General features: G+C 39.6%; 1 protein-coding gene across 3 annotated transcripts in view; it reads right to left on the reverse strand.

Moving 5' to 3' along the window:
• Positions 1-7,771: 7,771 nt before the first annotated feature.
• Positions 7,772-21,630, reverse strand: part of HMGN3 (high mobility group nucleosomal binding domain 3) — a 32,422-nt gene continuing 18,563 nt past the window's right edge. The window contains exons 2-7 of one of the 3 annotated variants that reach the window (XM_030315884.1): positions 19,838-19,888; positions 13,100-13,129; positions 10,325-10,375; positions 8,794-8,907; positions 8,574-8,673; positions 7,772-8,255 (exon numbers count right to left, since the gene is read on the reverse strand). In XM_030315884.1, coding sequence (XP_030171744.1) covers positions 8,242-8,255; positions 8,574-8,673; positions 8,794-8,907; positions 10,325-10,375; positions 13,100-13,129; positions 19,838-19,888 — 360 coding nt within the window. In that variant the 3' untranslated portion in view covers positions 7,772-8,241. Of the gene's footprint in view, positions 8,674-8,793; positions 8,908-10,324; positions 10,376-13,099; positions 13,130-19,837; positions 19,889-21,630 lie in introns of all 3 variants that reach the window. The other 2 variants (XM_030315885.1, XM_030315883.1) reach the window with 2 other exon arrangements.

A 21,630-nucleotide genomic window follows, 5' to 3' on the forward strand; every position in this document is an offset into this window, starting at 1 on the left:
ACTCTATCTCAGTTTTGATGAATCAGTATTCAACTTCTTGTAAAAAGAATCCAGAAATGCATAGAGCCAAGGCGTGTCTTATCTCATAAGACTGAAGCCAACACTCGCATCTCTTTTTGGGTTTGTTATTACTTCTGTAGCAAAGTGCTCAGAACATCATAGCTGCATAACAGTTGCTAGTTCAGTGCAGCTCCTGGGACTTTTTGTATGTGCTCAGTAAACCAGTTTTTAAGTGTATCACTCATTACCCATTTCTTAAATTGAATTCCATCAAAAACAGTACATATATAATTTTAAATCACCTTGTCCTGATTTGGAGCCTACTATTAAAAGACCTAAAACATTGTGCAGGAAAAAAAAGTTTTTTCTAGAATTCAAAAGAGACTTGGCTCTGAGAGCAAAGCTAAATCAGATGCCCACAAAGGTCAATCCAGTTTTGTGATTTCCAGCTCCTAGGCCACTTTCCTCCCATCCTCTGTTCCCTCAAAAATCTGTTTCACCTGTCAAGTTAACTTTCAGGAGTCACTTGTGGGATTGGAGTCTTCTAAGTCAAAAAGATATCCCTGGAAAAGGCATGAGAAATACAGGAGCAATTATCTCCTGGAAGAACGAAACATTTATTATGCCAAGCCCAAACTGTCATTTTTCACAGGTGCTTTATAGCAACCATGTGAATAATACTTTAAAAATGCTATTCAGTAAGTTATCTTAGTTTCCTGTGGGTTTGTTTGTGGCTAATATCTTTCTCAAAATGGAGTCCATTACAGGAACTACATGAAGGGTTTACCATGGAAGAGATTAGAATTCTGTAATTGCTCTTGTAAATATGTATTTATTTGTGTTACTAAGTAATTAATGTTGGTTTTCCCACTAAACTCTAAGCTTAAGAAGTAGGGACACTGACCTTCTCACTACTGAATCCCTAATGCCATGCAAAATGCTCAGCATTTAGACTTTCAGTGTATTTTTGATGAATGGATAAATCTGGAAGACAGACTTCGGTGCAGTCTTGAAGTGCTCTTTGCCTGGTAAACATACTTAAATTAGAGAACAGGATGAACTCACTAATCAAGTTTCCTAAAGGGGGAAAAACTGAGGAAAAGTGTAGGTTGAACCATATGAAATCACCATTTTTGAAGGTCCATAAGAGAAGATAGCTATTTCATACTGTTCAACCTAATGTGTTGAAATTTTGTTTCCATTTCTCAACCATCTGAATTTATGAGACTAATTTAAATGCATTATACATTTTTAAAAAGATCTAGGTCCAATACCATAATCCATGAGAGAAACCGAAGTGTTTATGAGGCACCATAATAGGTGTTTTCAGACGTTTGAGGGACTGCTGGGGGGGGAAGAATCAGTTACTTCGATATGTCCCTGGTCCTGGTGGAACCGGGATCAATAGGGAGAGCTACGAGGAGATTGCTCTTGGCTCAATAATAAGAAAGTACTTCCTAACTTTGAGAGTTGTTTGAGGGATAACTCCTTTATGACTCTTTGCTGGTCCTGTTGTAAATGGGAATCTAAATCGTATCAGAGAGGAACTGCATGATCCCAGGGATTCTTCCCATCTTCAGAGTTGATGATTTGGCTTCAAGGAACTCAATGAGGCCCATTACCTTAGGTCCAGGTGTATTTATCTCTAAGAGAATGTTCCCTGTTTAACTGTGAAGTACTCTGTGATCTAGAAATAAAGGAATTATAGATCATGGTGTATTTTTCTAGAAAAGTAAAGTTGGTTCTAAATTAAAATAAGTATGTGAGTACACAGGTTAAACAAGTATTATTATAAGAATAATACCACAACTAACAGAAAAAATGTTCTTAAAGTTATGGCATTGGTGTTTTAAAAGACATTAAATACAAACTAAAATGGTTTAATTTTTATGTTAATTTCAAGGAAGACTGGCCAGAATTGTAGTTTGTATGTTTGATTTACCCCATCCAATTAGCTTAATTTGGAGATGGAAATAGCAATGGTAACAACCCTGAACTTAGTTCTCTGTCTCTGGAAGGCCACATTCAGTTCAACAAATATTAGTTTGGCCTCTACTGTGTGTTACAAAGGAGAATGAGACAATGCTCCTTTCAAGGACCTAACCTCTCATCTGCTCCACATTTTGACCAAATATAATACTTCCTGAACATTACTTTGTACCATTAACATTTATAACATCCTATACAGTAGGAACTATTTTTCTTTCCATTTACAGATGGGAACTCTAAGTTATACAGAGTATAGATAGAGACTGAGTAAATCTGTCCATGGTCACACAGACAGTATTTAACAAAGAGGATCTGAACCCAGGCAGTCTGGTTTCAGAATTCATAAGCTTAACCATTACACTATATTGCCTTCTAAGTGGAACACAATTCTTCCTTTTGTACTGTTCAAAGGAGATTGACTAGAGGCTGACAGCCTACAACGATCATACATGATATACACTCATCAAAGCCTACACGGCTCATTTGTATTCATCCATTTTCAATTCAACTGGCATCTATGGAAAACCTACTGTATTTTAGGCACTGCACTAAGTGATTTCTCCGTGACTATCTCATTCTATCCTAACAGCTTTGTCAAACAGGTATTAATTCTATTTTAAGGAGGAGAAATTGAGAGGCAGAAATTAAATGACCTATGTGGGTTCACACACTTAGTGAGTTAGCACTGAGATTTAAAACCAGACCTGATTCTAAGTCCTGTGCTCGCACAGTAGCCTTGCAAATGTCATTTTTTAAGTGTATGCATCTGTGGCTCTTAGTATATTTACAAGGTTGTGCAACCATTATCACTCTTCCAGAAAATTTTCATCACTCCAAAAAAGAAACTCTGTACCCATTATCAACCATTCCCCACTCTCCTCTCCCTCCAGTTCCTGGCAATCACATATCTACTTTCAACCACTATGAAATTTGCCCATTTTGGACATTTCATATACTTGAAATCATATCAGTGGTTTTGGTGACTGCCTTCTTTCACTTAGCATGGTGTTTTCAAGGTTCATCTAGGTAGTAGCATGTATCAGTACTTCATCACTTTTCATGACTGAGTAATTTTCCATTGTGTGGAGATACTATATTTTGCTTATCCATTCATCAGTTAATGGACATCAGGATTATTTCCAGCGTTTGGCTATTAGAAATAACACTGCTATAAACATTCATGTACTAGTTTTTGTGGCAGTATGTGTTCAGTTCCTTAGGGTGCATACCAAGAGTGGAATTGCTATATCGTATGGTAACCCTCCTTAACGTTTGGTTATGACAAACTGTTGTTTGTAGAGGCTACATTATCTTAGGTTCCCACCAGCAATGAAAAGGGGCTCCAATTTCTCCACTTCCTTTCCAACACTTGCTATTTTTTAAGTCATCCTAGTGCATGTAAAATGGTATCTTATAATGATTTTGACTTGCATTTTCCTAATTACTAACTGTAGAGCATCCTTTCATTTGCATATTGGCTATCGATGTATGTTTTTGGAGACACATCTATTTAAAAATCCTTTGCCCATTTTAAAATTATATTTAAAAAGTGTTTGTTTTTGAATAGTAAGAAGAGCTCCTTACATATTCTAGATATTAGACTCTTATCAGATATATGATTTGGAAATAGTTTCTCCCATTCTGTGGCTGTTCTCTTTCTTGAAATTTTTGTGAAACTGTCCACTTTTTTACTTGCTTACTTGTACTTCTGGTGTCATACCTAATAAACCATTGCTTAATTCAACGTCATGACATTTATATATAAATATCATTTTAAACTGGAATTTCAAAGACACTCTTCTCTCATGAAGGAGAAATACATAATCACAAAGTTCCCTTAGCAGTTTTAAATAAGTCTGAACTCTATTTGGCATTGGAAAATTGGGTTCATTTTTACTAGGAGATGGAAACATTAAAATAATACAGAATTCACAAGTTTTCTCCCAAATCAATTTATGTAAGATATTTGTCACAGGGCATTGAATAAATTGTTTATTATTAATAAATTAAATAGTTCATATTATTTATATATTAATATATATTCACATATAATTTATATTAATAATTATTAATAAATTAAAACTATCTTTTTTCTGTTAAAAAATTTTTTTATCATTTATTTTTGAAGAAAGAGACAGAGCACTAGTGGGGGAGGGGCAGAGAGAGAGAGGGAGTCACGGAATCTGAAGCAGGCTCCAGGCTCTGAGATGTCAGCACAGAGCCTGATGCAGGGCTCGAATCCATGAACCATGAGATCATGACCTAAATGGAAGTCGGATGCTTAACCAAGTGAGCCACCCAGGCGAACCACTACTTATTATCTTAATCATTAAAGTTATTCTGAGAGATTTAAAGTCAATGTTCTGAATAAAATAATAGAAAACAGTATACAAGTTTGGAATTCATGATTAAGTGCAAAGCATTCAGAAGACATGTTTGTTAGCATATGTGACAGCTAAAAGTTGAGATGAGTTCCCTATGCCTGCTAGGATTGGCAAAGGGGACAGCACTTGTACCTCGGGCTAAGAATGAAGTCCCCTAAAATTTGGGGACAGGAAAAAAACAGTCTTTGTTTCATAACCTTGTTTCAAATTCCTGAATTATGTAAATGTACATTCAAGATTTTATGGGAGATTTCACCTATTGTTAGACCAATGGATTTTGACTTTCAGATTACCTTTTCTTAGAATTTAAAAATTGGAATTTCAGGAACATTGCACTCTAATACTACAATCCATGGGGCCATCTCCAGGGAGAATATCAGAACTAAAACGTATGATTATACAAGCAGTACACTGCTTAACCACAGGGAATGTCAATGACTCAAAAGTCATTGTAGATTTGTAGGGTTAGGATTTTCCGTCAGATTAGCAGATAGGTGTTTTGGAGAAGGTGGCTACTTTTTAACATGTATAAATTCACTGCTGAGGTAAGCAATGTGGCAGTCATGGGTAGGACCAAAACTTCCATCTGTTTGCAGGCGGTGTATCCAGACTCACAGCAGGATAACCATCAGATCAAATTTTGGGGAACCAAACTAGGGCTCTTACGTGATTTTGGTAGTTATCTGCTCTACAGTATTCCTTCACTTTGCTAATGTGGTAACGATAATACCCATAAACTTTAATACACACGTACCAATGACCTACAGAATCCCTGATATTTGTGTTTGCATAAAAGTAATAGCATCAATGATCATTGTAAATAATCATTTTTTTGTGTGAATGACTAAAACACAGTGATCCCCAACAGAAAAGTAGAAAAACATCATCATTAACAGAAGAAACTCAAATGACCATTAAATATATGAAAAACTCTATTTTACTAGTAATAAAAATTTGGGGCACCTGGGTGTCTCAGTCAGTTAAGTCTCCAACTCTTGATCTCAGCTCAGGTCATCGTTCGTGAGATTGAGCTCTGTGTTGGGTTCCATGCTAACAGCACAGAGTCTCTGGGATTCTCTCTGTCTGTTCCTCCCCCCTCCTCTCAAAATAAATAAACTTAAAAAAAAAACCCACTAAAATTAGAACAGTGAGGCATTAGTTTTCATTACTAGACTGGCCAAAATAAGAGTGCTGGCAAAGGTAAGGAAAGATGTCATTTATATGCTGTTGATGGAAGTGGATGAGTACAACTCTTTTGGCCATAGTCAAAATGTCAAATGTACATTCCCTTTGACTCAGACATTCCACTTCTAGAAAATTAGTTAAGTAAAAAAATCTACGTAGGCAAAAGCTTTGTGAACAAGAAGGTTTACTGCAGTATCACTGGCAGCACTGCAGTATTAGAAATAATCTTTACCTATAACTATAATTTATTGGCTGAATAAGTTCAAAATAGAATGTATACAACATTCTCCTTTAACAATTATATGTGCATCTACATGTGTGTGAATGTACATGCACAGATACACACATACATACACAGTCATAGAGAAAATGGTGTGCAGTGTTACCTCTAGGACATAGGAGTGCGGGAAAGGAGGATGTTGGCTTTTTTCTCCTTCTGTACTACTGTTATGTTTATTTAAAAAAAATCACCTGTGGCACTTTTGTTATTGTTTAAAAAGTAGACCTGTGGAGTTCACACTGCATTTGTGAATTGGAAGCAGGCCAGGAACATAGGTCAACTGTGTACTGACTGCACATTGAAAATATTTTCGTATTCACTGGATACCAGCTATTTTTCTTTGGGTAAAAGTGGTGTTCAGCATGTCCAACACAAATTAAGGTACATTTTATAATCAGAAGCAAAAAAAAAAAAAAAAAGCTATGAATAAGATTCTTCTGGATATAATATGGATAGTAAATGCAGTTGATTAAGGACAGATTGGGGACACTGACACAAGTTCTGAGCCCCCACAGTATATGCTAAGGCCCTGAGGAATTACAGCCTCCTTACAAGAGCCTCTGAGCAATTCAGGTGCTACTTTCCATCTTAAAAGATTCAAGTCCTCATCTAAGAGGAATCCCCAGAATTCAGCTTTCTTGGGTGCTCATGCAGTCTCCAAACTTCTCAGGAATGCAAAGAAAAACCAAATAATTGTATTTATAAAGTAGTTCTCTGTGGGGGGGGGGGCGGGGTGCCTGAGTGGCTCAGTAGGTTGAGTGTCTGACTTTGGCTCAGATCATGATCTCAAGGTTCGTGGGTTCAAGCCCTGCGTCTGCCTTTGAGCTCACAGCAGTGAGTCTGCTTCAGATTCTCTGTCTGCCTCTGTCTCTTCCCTGCTCGCCTCTCTCTCAAAAAATAAACATTAAAAAAAGAAAGAAAGAAAGAAAGAAGAAAGAAAAAAAAGTAGTTCCTATGTTCCCGGCACACCTATGTCATTCCAGAAAGAGGAGCCTGTTATGGTCTGAATGCTTGTGATCCCCCTATTTTCCTATGTTGAAATCCCACCCACCAATGATGGTATTAGGAAGTGGGGCCTTTTGGAGGTGCTTAAATCACAACGGTGGAGCCCACATGAATGGGATTACTACTCTTGTGAACAGGTTCCAGAGAGCTTCCACAATGTAAGCACACAGAATTCTACAACCTAGAAGAGGGCCCTCACCAAACCTTGCTGATACCCTGATATTAGACTTCCAGTGTCCAAAACAGTGAGAAATAAGTTTCTCTTGTTTATGAGACACCCAAACTATCGGATTTTGTTACAGCAGCCTGAACAGACCGAGACAGGCTATGTTTAAAATTCGAAAGACCAGGTTCAAATCCTGGTTTTTCTCTTTCCTGAAGTAAGGCATAAACATCCAAGTCCCCATTTCTTAGCCTAGAAAGGACCTCTAATATTACTTATGCTACCTCCATTCTTAGCTTGATGCAAGGCTAAAATGTGGTCATGCCGGGTAGAGAGCTTTCAAGGCTGTGAAGTCCTCAACAAATGGGAAAGTATTTTAGTAAAATGTGATTTAGTATATTTTGAAAGGGAGAGGTTTTCAAGGATCAGCACTAGTTTATGGTTTTTCTCTGGTTTAACAGAACTCTACGCTGTGTATAAAGAACTTTAAAAAAGTAATGTTTTATTGAAAGCTTATTATATGGTGATCATTGCTGACCACTTCTGATATAAAGTGTTTTAGACGTAATTCTTCCACACTAGCACTCATCGATGGTTTCATTAAAATAATAACATTTTTGCAGGCCCAAGAATTAAGAAATAATCCTACTTGACTTATTAGGAATGCTGTTATGGCACGCACTGGAAATATTCTTCACCTCTTCTGCAACAACAAAATGAAACACTGCCCAAATTTATAGTAAAGACACTACTAAGAGGCAGGTATTTTGCAGGCAAGAAAACCTTTTATTTTAAACCACAAATAGTCAGCAGGTGGCCACAACTATCCATGTTTCATTAAAACCACATAAAACCTAGGTACAAAAGCACCACTGATTATTGCTCTAGAAAAACTGCGTGAAAAATTTAAATACGCACAGTAGAAACACCACAGTATCCACAGGACCCAATTTTTAAAGCAAGTGCATGGAATGCTCAATCAATCTTACACATAGCTTTCAATAATAAACTCGTATTTATTTTACTTGAAGATGATGGAAATTTCCAAAAAAGCATGACTATGAGAAGATAAAATGTCCATCCTTATATATTTTTGTATGCCAACTAGTAGAATCCTAAAAAATTAGCATTTACAAAATACTTGGTAAAAATAGCTTTTAAAAGTTGCCCCGAGAGGTACATAAAATCAACCCCAATTTTTCATGACAATTCATTCTCCCTTGTTATCTACAGATTCAGTTTTCTGTGCCTGTGAAAAAGAAAGGGGGGGGGGGAGATACAGTTACTATTAAAGCTACTATCAGCCAAAAGAAAGTCCACCCGACCAACACACACACTCTGAACATCTGGTTTTTAGCAGCTCGATTGCAAAACCTATTTCAACTCTGGGTGTGAAACAGACAAGGCAGGAATATAGTAGGCAAACACTTGGCTGCATTTATTGCTTTCTGGTTTTCAAACGACCACAGAAGCTTTACCTGTAAGCTCCCACTGTTCATAATAAAAAAAAACACCACACTACTATCTGATTCTAGTCACTGCAAACATGCAGAATTTTCTACTGTACCCTTAACTCTCACTGTTTCAATCTGCCCCTTTACTGACAGTGTGCTGGGTGGGGTACCTCTGGAGGTTGAGACATTAACAGTTGAGCGAGAGATGTGGATCTGTAATAACATTACGGGCAATAAAAAGAGTCATTATGAACGTGCTATCACCAGCTGAAGGATTGAGCAATTTCTTTTAAGACACTGATTCAATCAGTGGGGGGTATTTATGGAAAGTACCTCTTCAGCTTTAGTTTCACCTTTTTCAGATGGTGCAGTACCTTCCTTTCCAGCTTCTTGCTTTTCCTCCTTCTTCCCTTTAGCACCTTTGTTAATCTTTGTTCCAGGTTCTTTCTAATAGAGGGAAACAAGGCATGTTAGACAGGGTGTGATGTCAGTAAAAATCAGCCAACCTCGCCCAAACACAAGGTAAAGCAAAACCAGGGCCAACATGGTGGCTTTCCAGGGGGAGGGGAACCCAATTTGGCAGTGCCTCGAGTGAGTTACACTGAGTCTCTGTGAAAATGTAATGGGCTGCTTAGAATATCCACTGACTTTCTCCTCTGGGAAAAAGGTGGTGATTCTCCTCATGTATTTGTTCAGTGGGCCTCCTCTCTCACTACAGAGAAGTGGTTCTGCCGTGGAGGGCACCAGCAGTGGGAAGTGATGGAGGAGGCAGAAACCAGGAAAGAAGCCAGCAAGAGAAACACCTCATGTGGGGACGTGGGGCTTGAGTGACTAGAAGGCTGAGAAAATGCTTGAAAATGAAGTACCAGGTGAAGAAAAGTTCCTGATTGTTAAAAACAAGTATATATATATCTATCTATATCTATATCTATATCTATATATATATATATATATATGTATTTTGAGAGAGAGAGCGAGAGCATGTGCACGAACAGGGGAGGGGAAGAGAGAGAGGGAGAGAGAGAATTCCAAGCAGGCTCCGCACTGTCAGGGAGCGCAGAGTCTGATGTGGGGCTCGAGCCCACGAACTGTGAGATCATGATCCGAGCCGAAATCAAGGGTCAGATGCCCAATTGACTGAGCCACCCAGGCGCCCAGAAAAGTTCCTGATTTGAAGACTAAGCCACAGGGGCGAGTTCTGCTTCAGAATCACCTACCCATGGCACAAATACACATCGTTTCAAACAATTCACAACACTGCTCTGAAGGGCAGAGTACAGAAAAGCAATTTGGGACAAGTTTCTTCATACCTCTCTGCTTGTTTCCTTGTCTGCAAAATGGGGTATGTGTACCTACCTCATAGGGTTGATGTGAGGGTTTCATAAGAAAAGCAAGTAGAACAGGGTCTGGCATAGTATAAGAGCCATATAAATGTTTGCTGATATTAATTATTGGCTAGTGTTAATTATTACATGTCAGTCATCAGACTAAGCCACTAAGACCAGTTATATGAAGTCAGATCCCCTCTCCCAAGCCCTTGAGCTACTGGCAGCTGCAATACCAGGGCCCAGCCTCCCACCTCCCGAGCCGCCCTGGCGCACTGCTAACAAACCCTCCTGGACAGGCGGCTTCTCCAAGCACCATGCTCTGACTTCCTTCGCCTTTACTGACCAAATGGGAAACACTTTCCTGGGAAAGCGTAAAACCGTGCTTTATGCCTTTTGTAACAATGGTGACAGTTTCCTAGTCAGTACATTTAGCCCGAATCATTACATGTGATTTTTCCTTGGGGGATTTTTCGATACAAAATTATAATTTATTCATTGTTTAAAAGGCCAAAGTCAGTCAAAGGAGCACCTCTTACCTTAGCAGACGTTTTTCTTGGTTTAGGTTCAGGTTTGGGTGGAGCAGGTTTCTGCAAAGATAAATTACACAAATACTGAAAAAGACAACCCTCGAGACCAAAAGGAATGCAACGAGACTGCAGAAGACACTAGTTCATTTTGACTACGATTTTGTTCATTTAAAAAAACAAAAAACAAAAAAACAAAACCTCTTTCTATTTTCAGCATCAGGTAGCAGCATAAAGATCCGTGCATTTCGTGACTATTTTCATCCTGGGTTCTCAAGTGAACAGCAGGTGAGATTTAAAAGCCGACTCTTTATTCCCCAGTCCAGAGTAGCTCTCCAGGAACAGGTTTAAGCTTCTAGCTCTGATGTCTCTGTACTTCCTTTGATCACAGCACAGCAGCAAGAGGAATGACTCAGGCCCTCGGCCAAATGACTCAATGAATTCAGTCACACTGGCCTTCCCAACAGTCTAGAAATCACAGCACAATTGCAGGCAAAGCCCATCCGGTAATGAAGACCGCTGCCTGTGAAGTATTTCAAAATCATTTTCACATCCTTCCACCTCTGATGTCAATTTCAAGTTCTGTAGCCAAGCTTCAGCTTCTTCCTATTCGCATCCTCTCCAATGCCAGCTCAAGGTGAGAAGAATCTCTCGCCCACCCAGACACTAGGCTTATTTGCCTCTAGAGCTTTTTATCAAGAACATGATTATAATAAAATGTCCACTGTTAGCTCCCAAAGTTTAAGATTTCTCTTAAACTTAGCCAAAGAATCCACTAAGCAACTATTTTTCTCTTGCTTCATGCGGTTCTCTTCCCTGCTGCCATGAGCACTGCTTGCCCTGTGGCCATGGTTCCCTCCATAACATATAGAGCTTCAGCCCTCACCTGCTTTCCAGGGCACTGAGACAGGGGTGGGTAGGGGCACATGAGGACACGGGGGAAGATAACCCATTAAAGCCTCTGCTTTTCTATAGCTATTTTAGGGCAAATATTTCTCTCATCAAGCTAGAAAAAAATAAGTGTACATCTCTCCCAACACTAGGGAGAATGGCTTTTAAACAGAAAACACTGCCCAGGATATCCCCCTCTGGAGAAAATACATGTTCGTCCCCGGTGCCTGTAGGTGGTTCAGGTTCATATTGAATCTGGCCCTGTTCATCAAACGTATAAAGTAAAATTGTAGACAGTTCAATTCCGGAAGATTGGCTGTTAGGACTTTTCAAATAAAAAAGGACAACTGGGTCTGAAAAGTAAGGGATATTTTTATTAAGCTTCTTACCACCTGAATCTGTAGTCTGTACCCTAAACAGCAGCTTGCACGGCTACTAAGTTTACAGAATTTAAAAAATTTTGTAATGTGAGGCTTTGATATATTGCATTAACATGTATTTGTTGTCACAATTCACAGCAAATGATTTCCTTTTGTATTTTCTGTAAAGATAGACCTCTCCTCCATTCAGCATTTAAGTGTTTTGATGGAACAGGAAAAGATGAGATTTTGCAGGCTGTAATCCCACTGGCCACCGAGGAGGCTCTGTGTCAGCACCACAGGCAATGATCTCAGTGGAAGGTGCTTATACTGCTGGTTCATGGTGCTCAGGAAAAGCCTTGTTTTAAATTTTGATTTTTATTTGACTTACAAGGTCTACTCCCTTAATGGGACAGAGATCCACAGAATACAAGGGCTTGTAGTACAATCTACAGCTAAGCCTAACGGAAGTTAAAACATAAGTACTGAACAATGGTGAGAGTTAATATTGGATAGAGCACACCATCTTGAGGGACTTCGGCAGGCTCTTCTCCCGGCTGCATCTCCCGGCTCTTCATCTTTCCAGTGGCTCTGATGTTGCTTCCTTAGGTTGGGACTTACGTGAAACTGTCTCACCCAACCCCAAATTGGCTATACTTTGGAACTTGTGAGTGCCCTCATAGCCCTTTCTGCATTGATTCCCTATACTGTGCCAGGCACAGGTGTTGGCTGACATGAAATCCATGCTCCCCTGAAGGCTAAAGCAGCTAGCAGCTCCTGCCAGCCAAGAAGCCAGTGCCTTTCCTCCTACATCTCAGGTCTCAGCAAGGGCTGCGGCTATTTTAACCAACATCCTCCACCAGAGAGCCAGGCTGACCTCTCGTGGCAGAGTAATGGCTGGTACCTCTGCAGGGCGGCAAGGAGGACCACAAGAGCTAGCAGGGAGCACAGCCTGGTGAGAAGGCCTGGAGCGCATTCATGGCCAAGGCTTGGTCACAGCTGCCCATCCCAGCTTTAATGATCTTAACCCTGGTCTCTTCCCCAGGCCTGGCCCACAGAGGGAGACTCTGAGTGGCAAAGTGGAATCATTACTTTTCCAAAGATTCTCTAGTTCTGAAATGGGACTAGAGCGCATGGATTCCGATGACTTTTAGCATGTTTCTGAATAAAGTATAGGCCGTGGAGAGAGGATCGTAATTCATCTCCACTTTAGCACATCATACGCAGAATCAGAAGGGTAGGACTTTGCTAATGTGCTTCTTTTGTTTCAGAGATCTAGAAATATCAAACACCTTCCTGGGCTTTGTACGCCTGGTAATGGGGCTGGCAGCTACTTTTCACTGACATATCTGATCAACTGAATTGCTTGGCAACACCAGTCACATTTGCCACAGATTGTGACCCACGTTGATTTCCAAAAAGGAAACAAAAAAACTCAAGGGAAATAACACCTTAATCTTCCTTCTGCTGCTTTGTCCTGAACAGAGGGAATATTTACTCATAAGAACTAACAACAAGGGGGTTCTAAAGTACTCACCGCTGACAATCTGGCAGACCGTCTGGTGGGCTACAAAGGAAATGGAAAAATATACAGTTTTATTAGACACAACCCAGCTGATTTTTAAAAATTTATTCTTGGTATCTTACTTTGTTGAAAGAGTGTAATGTATGACTCCCATTACCTCTTCAGGTGAGCAAGCATACTAAAACATACTTCAAGTGCCCTGGGAACCATAATACTCAACAGGAAGTTTTCTAAAGAGGTGCAGACACACTATTCAAAGAAATGGCCTCTCCTAATTAAGGGTGTTGTGGGTAAGAAAAAGAAAGGAAGATTAATTTAGGTTCTGACCCGTAATCTACTTGTGTGATAAAAATGACAATACAAGAATTGAGGAGCTATTTAAGAACTAGTTCCGGTCTGACTCTTGTTCCTTACAAATAGAACTAAAACTTATAAATTAATACAAAAGAAGAGTTACATAATTGTGTAGAAACCAAAATAGGAGTTCCCTGACTTGTTACTATGTTAGAAAAGAGAATGACTATAAATCTTAGGCAGTTCACAAGAAATGCTTCCTCTTATCTGTAACAAAATAAGCACATTTATTTATCTGCTAAATGCATATGTTTAATGAAAGATTGAGATAGAGTAAAAGGTTCACTAATCTTTCCTTTTAATTTGGAAGTTGAGAAAATTTAGAAAAACTGGGTTGAGATTAGTATTTTTAAGGAAATCTTTTTCTCTTCAAGGATGCAAATTAAGCAAATGAGGCCGCAAAGAAAATTTAAAATAGCAACAACGGTTCTAGGAGTTTCAGAAATAAGCATACAGAACTGATATTCTACTTACCATCAGCAAAAGATGGCTCCCCAGGGGATTTCACATTCTGAAAGTATAACTGCCTTTCTTGAAAAGTGTTCCAGAAATAAATACTCCATACTCTGTCTGTTTTACTCACTGCTCTGTCTCTGGTAGAATAGTATGCGTACCACCTAGCATGTAGATTCTCAAAAATACTTGCTGAAAAAATGAACTCCAATCTTTTCCCTAATTCAGGCTGCCTTATACAGACTTTGCCCCCTTACAATAGCTTAAATGTTTCAAATAATTTCTTTAAAGGGGTCAGCAAAGATGGTCAGGAGGAACCCGTGCCACAATTGCAAGGAATTATGGAATTCTCGAAGCTGTGCTGAGGTCAGCATAGGTCAGCTGGTCAGGCCAAACTGGAAGAAATATTTCATGCCGTCTTCACACCTCAGAACTTTCTGGCTGAAAATAGCCAGAGGAAGCTAAACTCATCTCTCTTTAAACTACAGAAGGAAATGAAGGGCCAGAGCCTCCATGAATAATTTTAACCCTGGGGTCCTGAAGAAAAATCAGAGCTGGACTTAAGGCCAGCTAACAGAATGTGCAGAGACTAGGAGACTGTGTCGGTGAAGTGGTGGCCATGATATATTCACGGCACCAGGTAAGGGGATGTACAGTGCAACATGTAGTATGGGAGGCATGCCTGTATCACACGCCCCACAGGAAATACCACGGTGTCTGCTAGGATTATCGTAAGTGCACTGATGGGTGCATTCATGAAAACACACCCATGAGTCGCAGGGAACCAGAACCCAAATCCTGTGCTGCCTTTCTCAGTACGGTTAATTGCAATGAACTGGGTATCATCAAAGAAAAGACAACAGTAACAATCAAACCAGGCAGCAAGCGCGTAACTTGTGCTTCTTCAGACGCTCTTTTGAACCCAGAAGAGCAAAGGAGCATCCGCTAATTACCAAACAGAGTTCATCTTTGATGCTTCTGCATGGCCTGAAGAACTACACCACCATCTCCCAAGCGAAGCATAGCTGGCAGAAGAGTGCTCAGAAAATATACCCTCTAAGGGAAAAAATGGCAGCCTCTATGCTCAGAAGGGGTGAAAGGACCTTATTTGAACCCCTCTCCACTTGGTGTTGACTTATGTGTACCGCCTTGGCCTTACCTCACTGTTCACCTCATCTATCTCACATCTGTACCCCTACTGCACTTCTCATGGGTAAGCACCAGAAATGTGTACTAGTGTGACCTTGAGGTGAGGTGTGCTAAGGCCACTACTCGGATACTGTCTAGTTTAGTGCCTGAAAAGAAGCCAATATATTAACTATTACTCATCACTGCCTTCCTATCCACCAAGCAGTTGTCCTGAGGAAAATCTCATTGAAGTAAAGCCAAATCATGTGACAGATTTTCCAGCTCTGGTGCTGTTGCTCCTTTCTTCTCCATGGGAACACCTGGGCAAACTGAAGAGGCGGATGTCAGAGAGCCCTCTGGGATTTCCAGAAACGTTCCAACCTAAGCAAGCACTGCTCTGCAGGGCCTGAAAGCTGTTCTGATCCAAAGGACTCCCTATCTTTTTATAATTCAGGCCCAGTACAAGAGTTTCAAAATAAAAAGCCTAGGAAATTAATGCAAAAACAAGGCCTGCCTCTCCAGGCTGTCTAAACCAACCATCTCTAAAAAGCACATCTTTTACTGTAAAATCATTTTACGACTTCCTGTCTAAAATTTACCAGCTCTTCTTTCTATGCTATAAAAAAAGGATTTTTCTCAAATTTTCCTTTCCAGCAACCATCATAAGAGATTTTCTTTTTCACTGCAAACAGTGGAGGCTGAGACGAACCTTTCACTCACAGTCAGCAGCATGGTTATGCATGCAAGCATGTACACCTTCCTGGAAAGTTCCATCAGCTTTCACAGCCTTAAAATCTATAAATGATTGGGCTATATTTATTGGATATAAAATAGACTAGACTGCTATTTTTTTCCTCCTTAGAGCACTAGAATTTTAAGTATTCCCTTGAGACTCAGACTGTTGGGCAGGGCTACTATGAAAAAAGAGCTAATAAGAATTTCTCCCAATTTGTTGATGGTGAATCTTCAGGAGAAGTGGCCAAAAGTGGTTATCAGAGGAGGAAAGAAGACTTTCAGAATGGTGTGTCACCAAGAGTTACAGAGACAAAGAATGGGAGGGTTTGTCAATGTGGTGTATAGGTGCTGGGTAAATGAAATTCTTCAAAAAGCATTTGATTAATTCATCATTTGCTCCTGGGTTGGAGCAAATTCTGGTGAAGTCTACTCCAAAAGACACAGAGCCTTTTACTTTAACGTCCTGGTTGCAAAAGAACATGGAAGTCTTATTTCGCTATGGCAAAGTTCACTGGTGTAGCTGGATTCAAGTAGAATCACTGGACTTTGCTGAATATTGCTTGAAACATATGTGCCATTCCCATGGAGTCTGGACGTATGTTTATTTTTATAAGATTTCTTAATGCTTCTAAGTTTGACCATGTACAGATTTTCCTCAACTTCCAATGGAGTTACATCTTGATAAAGCCAGTAAGTTGAAAATGTCTTAAGTTGAAAATGCGTTTAATATAGCTAACCTACTGAACATCAGAGCTGAGCCTCCCTTAAATGTGCCCAGAACATGTATATTAGCCTACAGTTGGGCACAGTCATCTAACATAAAGCCTATTTTATAATAAAGTGTTGAATCTCTCATGTAATTTATTGGATACGGGACTGAAAGTGGAAAACAGAACGGCTGTGTGGGTACAGAAGGGTTGTTAGTGTATCGGTTGTTCACCCTCGTGATCACAGGGCTGACTAGGAGCTGCGGCTCACTGCCAGTGCCCAGCATCACAAGGGCACACCATGCCACATACAGCTAGTCTGGGAAAAGAGCAAACCAGGAAGCATGGTTTCTACTGAATGAGTATTGCTTTTGCACCACAGTAAAGCCAAAAATTTTAAGTCAAACCATCACAAGTCAGGGACCATGTGTACTTGCAAACAAACACCAAAAGTCAAGTTGCTTTTAATTTCCAAAGATAAATGAGGAGCGAAACGGAAATTAACTTCTTTGCTGGGACACCTGGGTGGCTCAGTTGGTTGAGCTCTGACTTCGGCTCAGGTCATGATCTCACGGTTTGTGAGTTTCAGCCCCGTGTCGGGCTCTGGGCTGACAGCTCAGAGCCTGGAGCCTGCTTCAGATTCTGTGTCCCCCTCTCTCTCCGCCCACCCCTGCTTGTGCCCTGCCTCTCTCTTTCAAAAATGAATAAAAATTAAAAAAAGAAAAAAGAAAAGAAATTAACTTCTTTGCAAAAATGGGAAGTGGGGAAACATGGATATCAGAGCATTGGCTAAGGAATGGAGAGGACAGAGAAAAGGCACTGGATAACCATGTTTTTATGATTACCACAAAAGTGGCATGAGGATAGAGGATTTTGTTTTTTGTGTTTATTTAGTTTTTGAGAGAGAGAGACAGAGACAGAGACAGAGCACAAGTGGCAGAGGGGCCGAGAGAGAGGGAGACACAGAATCAGAAGCAGGCTCCAGGTTCTGAGTTGTCAGCACAGAGTGTGATGCAGGGCTTGAACTCACGGACCATGAGATCATGACCTGAGCCGAAGTCGGACGCTCAACCTACGGAGCCAGCCAGGTGCCCTAGAGGACAGAGGATTTTGAATCAGGGCTCAGATTATTTTCCTGGTTCTGCAATATACAAGTTGTGACACCTGTGGAAAATAATGTATTTCTCTCAGGACCTTGTTCCCTCTAGTAAAGCTGGACATAATAACATCTGCCTATCTGTTACCAAAAATAGCAATTCTCTGATATTCATTATTCCCTTTCCTGGTTTTATTTTTCTTCATAGCAAATATCCAATGATTTTATTTTACTCTCTTTCTCCCCCCACTAAAATGGAAGCTGCATGAAGGAAGAGATTTTCCTTCTTTGGTTCACTGTGGATTCTGCAGAGCCCAGAACAGTGCTTGGAACATTAAAGGTCCACAATACATTGCTGTTGAGGAATGAATGTGCTCTGCCCTCATTTCAGGGTTATTAAATGGATCAGATAAAATAACAAATGTGAAAGGGCTTTGCAAACTGTCAAGGGAAAGGCTTTTAATGTACTGTTTTGGCCATTTATTATCCAAAAACTATACTCTGCACCATGCCCTTCACACATCGTGGCAGTGGAAGAGGATTTTCAATACAGGATCCCGCTTTGTGACTGATATCTATTCACTCTAGTCAAGGCTGTGCATACACAATGACATAACTAGAAAATTCAGTCAATTTTGGTGGTGGTGGGGGAATCAATCAATATACTGTTTGAGAGTTCTTACCCTAAACCACCAGCTGGCTGACCTTTTCACTTTTCAAACAAGCGCGTTGATGTCCTGAAGACAAATCATGAGTTTTAATCTGGTCATAGCTTACATGACCGGGAAAGAGTGTTTTCTAGGAACGATTTTTGTTGGCCACGATGTAGTACGTGCAATAATATAAAATATTAAAAATAATAAAATATATACGTAACATAAAAAACTAAAATTCTGGGGCTAATAGAATATGTATAAGACAGCTGTATAAGCAAGAATCTTTTACATATATTCTAACCAGCCTGGCTGCTCCGTGTAGAAGGCTGGAAAAGACAGTGAGCACTATCCAAGATCTATCATGTGTAGTGGTTTCTAGGTTTTCTGACTGACAGATCCATTTAAATAGCAGTTCCTAAAGGAAAAATCCAAACGCATTTTGTGTCCAAATCTAAAAACATTAAGATCTGTTATACTTAGCCAACTGCCCTACAATTTATAGTTTTGCCATTTTTAAGAAAATCCAAGCACATACCATTTTTTGGTTCGTCCGAGCATGTGTTCAGTAACTTGACCTGAGATTAGAAACTTCACCTCCCAAACTCTGTGACACTAAATGCTGGGTCAATGAATGGTGGGGCCTTGGTGACAGGCAGTTTTGTTCGTTTGGCTTTTACATTGATTTAGTTATAGATTCTGTTAAAGGTTTTCCATTTGGCAGAACAAATTTCCGTGTACACATTTGTTGAGTGGTTCTGCTATGCATGACAAACTCCTCTGAATTATTAAACCACAATATGAATCCCTCAATCAAAGAATCTGTAACTAAATACTGTTTCTGTCTTTCACGTGACCTCTTTTAGTTTATAAGTTCAAGGGTAAGAACTGCAGTTGTTCCACACACTGTAAAGCTCTGTGCAAAAGTGAATGGCTGTCATCAGAGTTAGCCTCTAATTTGCTACTTTTTCATCCATCTCCTTTTAGAAGTTCATGATATTACCACAGTGGGTAAATGCAACCATCTCTCTCAATTTCTTAGTTTTTTGGAGGTTTCTGTATTTTAATACAGAGTTTCTTTGAATTGTTGCCCAATTCATTATCCAAAGCCCTAAGAATATTCCTGATTAAAAAAAAAGAAAAAGTTCAGTATTTCGACATTTCGTGTGTCCTTCCACAGTTTTTGACTCTAGACATGACTCCTTTTAGGCAAATATTCAGAACTAAAAAAGAAATGTGTAATTCACTCACTGGAGCAGAGAATTTATTAAATCAACCATCTTTCATTTCCTTGCTGTGAAAGGCAGACTTTGTTCTCCTTGATGAATTTACCTATTATCTTGCTCTTTGCCCAGAAGGAATTCTCAGTATCTACTTTAACAGACAGCAGGACCGACAGGTAGAAACATAAACAACATAGTAAGTGGAAAATGTCTCATCAGTGATCTCAACTGAAATTTACCTGCGCCAAGCAATGCTGCACAGTGACACTTTTATCTCTGGTTTATGTAGTCTCAACAGCCTTATTCAGAATTGCATTCATTCAGATGCATACAATCCTCACAATGTTAAAAAAAAATTCCAGTTAAAATAATTAAATACAGGAAGTCAAAGATACACTTACCTCCTGTTTAGTTACTTTGGATCCATCCTTGCCCTCTGTATTCTCTGGAGACTGGAAAGAAAATATTTCAGTGAACTGTATTTAAACTGGAAAGCACACATTAGAGGCAGATTTGAAAAAATAGCTCTTTCAATTCTCCAGACCACGTAAGTCAACAGATATTCTGTGGGAAAAAAGTAAGTCTGTAAGAGGATACATTTTATATATATACATACATACACACACATACACACACACACACACACACACACCCCACAGAGCATTTAATCTGCGTAACTGCTCTAATTTTAAAACAGGAGTGGTGCAAGAACTGATAGGCACATAAAAACTGATGTGTTTTTAATATGTGTTCACCCTCAGCAATTTTCATTGGATTGTTGAGGATTTCACCACTAGTTAAAGGACAGGGACCCAAGAGCCAGTGGCAGCGGTGCCACGAAGCCACCACATGCTCCAGTGACTTTGTTTCTCTAAGATGAGAGCAGGATGCTAAGAAAGTCCAGCCTGAGCACAAAAGCATATTTCTGTCCCATACTTGCCTAGTTTTGATGTCTAGCCCACTTCTTGATACGACTTGACAAATGTGTCACGGATTATTATTCTTTCAGCATCTCGACCAAATTCACAGGCTTGGCAGGACAGCCAAACGCCCTGCCACTCCAGCTAATTTGTTTCCTAATTTTGATCCACGCCCCCCTGGGGCAGCACCTGCCCGCTCTGGTGACAGCTCAAACCTGACTACTTTCTAGGGGGCATACAACTCTGGGAAAAATATGTTTACATTCATGTGACACACCCTGCAGATCTCAATGTATTTTTACTGGCTAAAGACAGTAAACAAGGTGAAAATGACTAAACTAGTTACAATGTTAAACTATTTCATATATTTTAAAACCATACAAAGGTAGTAGGTAAATACCCAATCTCTAGGACACAAACGGACAGAAGATATGAATAAGAGTTTCCAAGAGAAAACAGCAAACCCACATTTGCCATGATGTTTGGCTTTAGCAAAATGAAACAGCTATGTAGTAGTGCCTCAGCTGATAAAATGAGAAAAACGTTTTAAAGATCATAAAACCCACTGTTTGGTGGGGCTGGTGACACAGTTAATTAATATGATATTTTCAAAAAACACCATGCCAATATGAGAAAGACACACCGACTATTCATATAAAGATCCAGTAATTCCTATTTTGGAACCAGGACACAAAGAAAGCCTGTAAAAACATCATTTTATTTGTACTCTTTCTAATATGGACTAACTCGAAACAACTCACATGATCAGCAAATGACAGAGAAATATTTAAGTAAACTATGTAACTATTAATGCAATGGGATTAAAAAAAGCTAGGCTATGTGAATACACAGAAAGTCCACATAAAATAATGCTAACTTAAAAAAATTTAGATTATAAAAGAACATGTAAAACATAGGCTAGAAGTATACAAAGACTTTTAGAAAGTCAAAAGCTTTTCTTCAAGGCAGAGGACACAGTAAACCTTCAACCCAGAGTCTGTCAGTTCACTTCTCTCCAGAACCTCCCACATTCATGGAGTTCTTTCTTGTTTCCCAAACAGCCAACTGTTTTCCCCTCTTCCCTGGAAACTTCTCTGTCATGAAGGGAAACACTGCTTCTCATCTTGCCCTATTAGCCAGTCAAATTGGAGATAGCAAAATCTTAGAAAGTGTCAGCATATGAAGATAGTCCCTACATGGGCTATTTCCCTTTGCTCAACTCCATGCTGCAAACTCGACTTTCTGGACACAAACCAGCCACTCCGTTGTCAAGA

The sequence above is a fragment of the Lynx canadensis genome, chromosome B2 (assembly GCF_007474595.2).
Source record: "Lynx canadensis isolate LIC74 chromosome B2, mLynCan4.pri.v2, whole genome shotgun sequence".
NCBI classification, from domain to species: Eukaryota; Metazoa; Chordata; class Mammalia; order Carnivora; family Felidae; genus Lynx; species Lynx canadensis.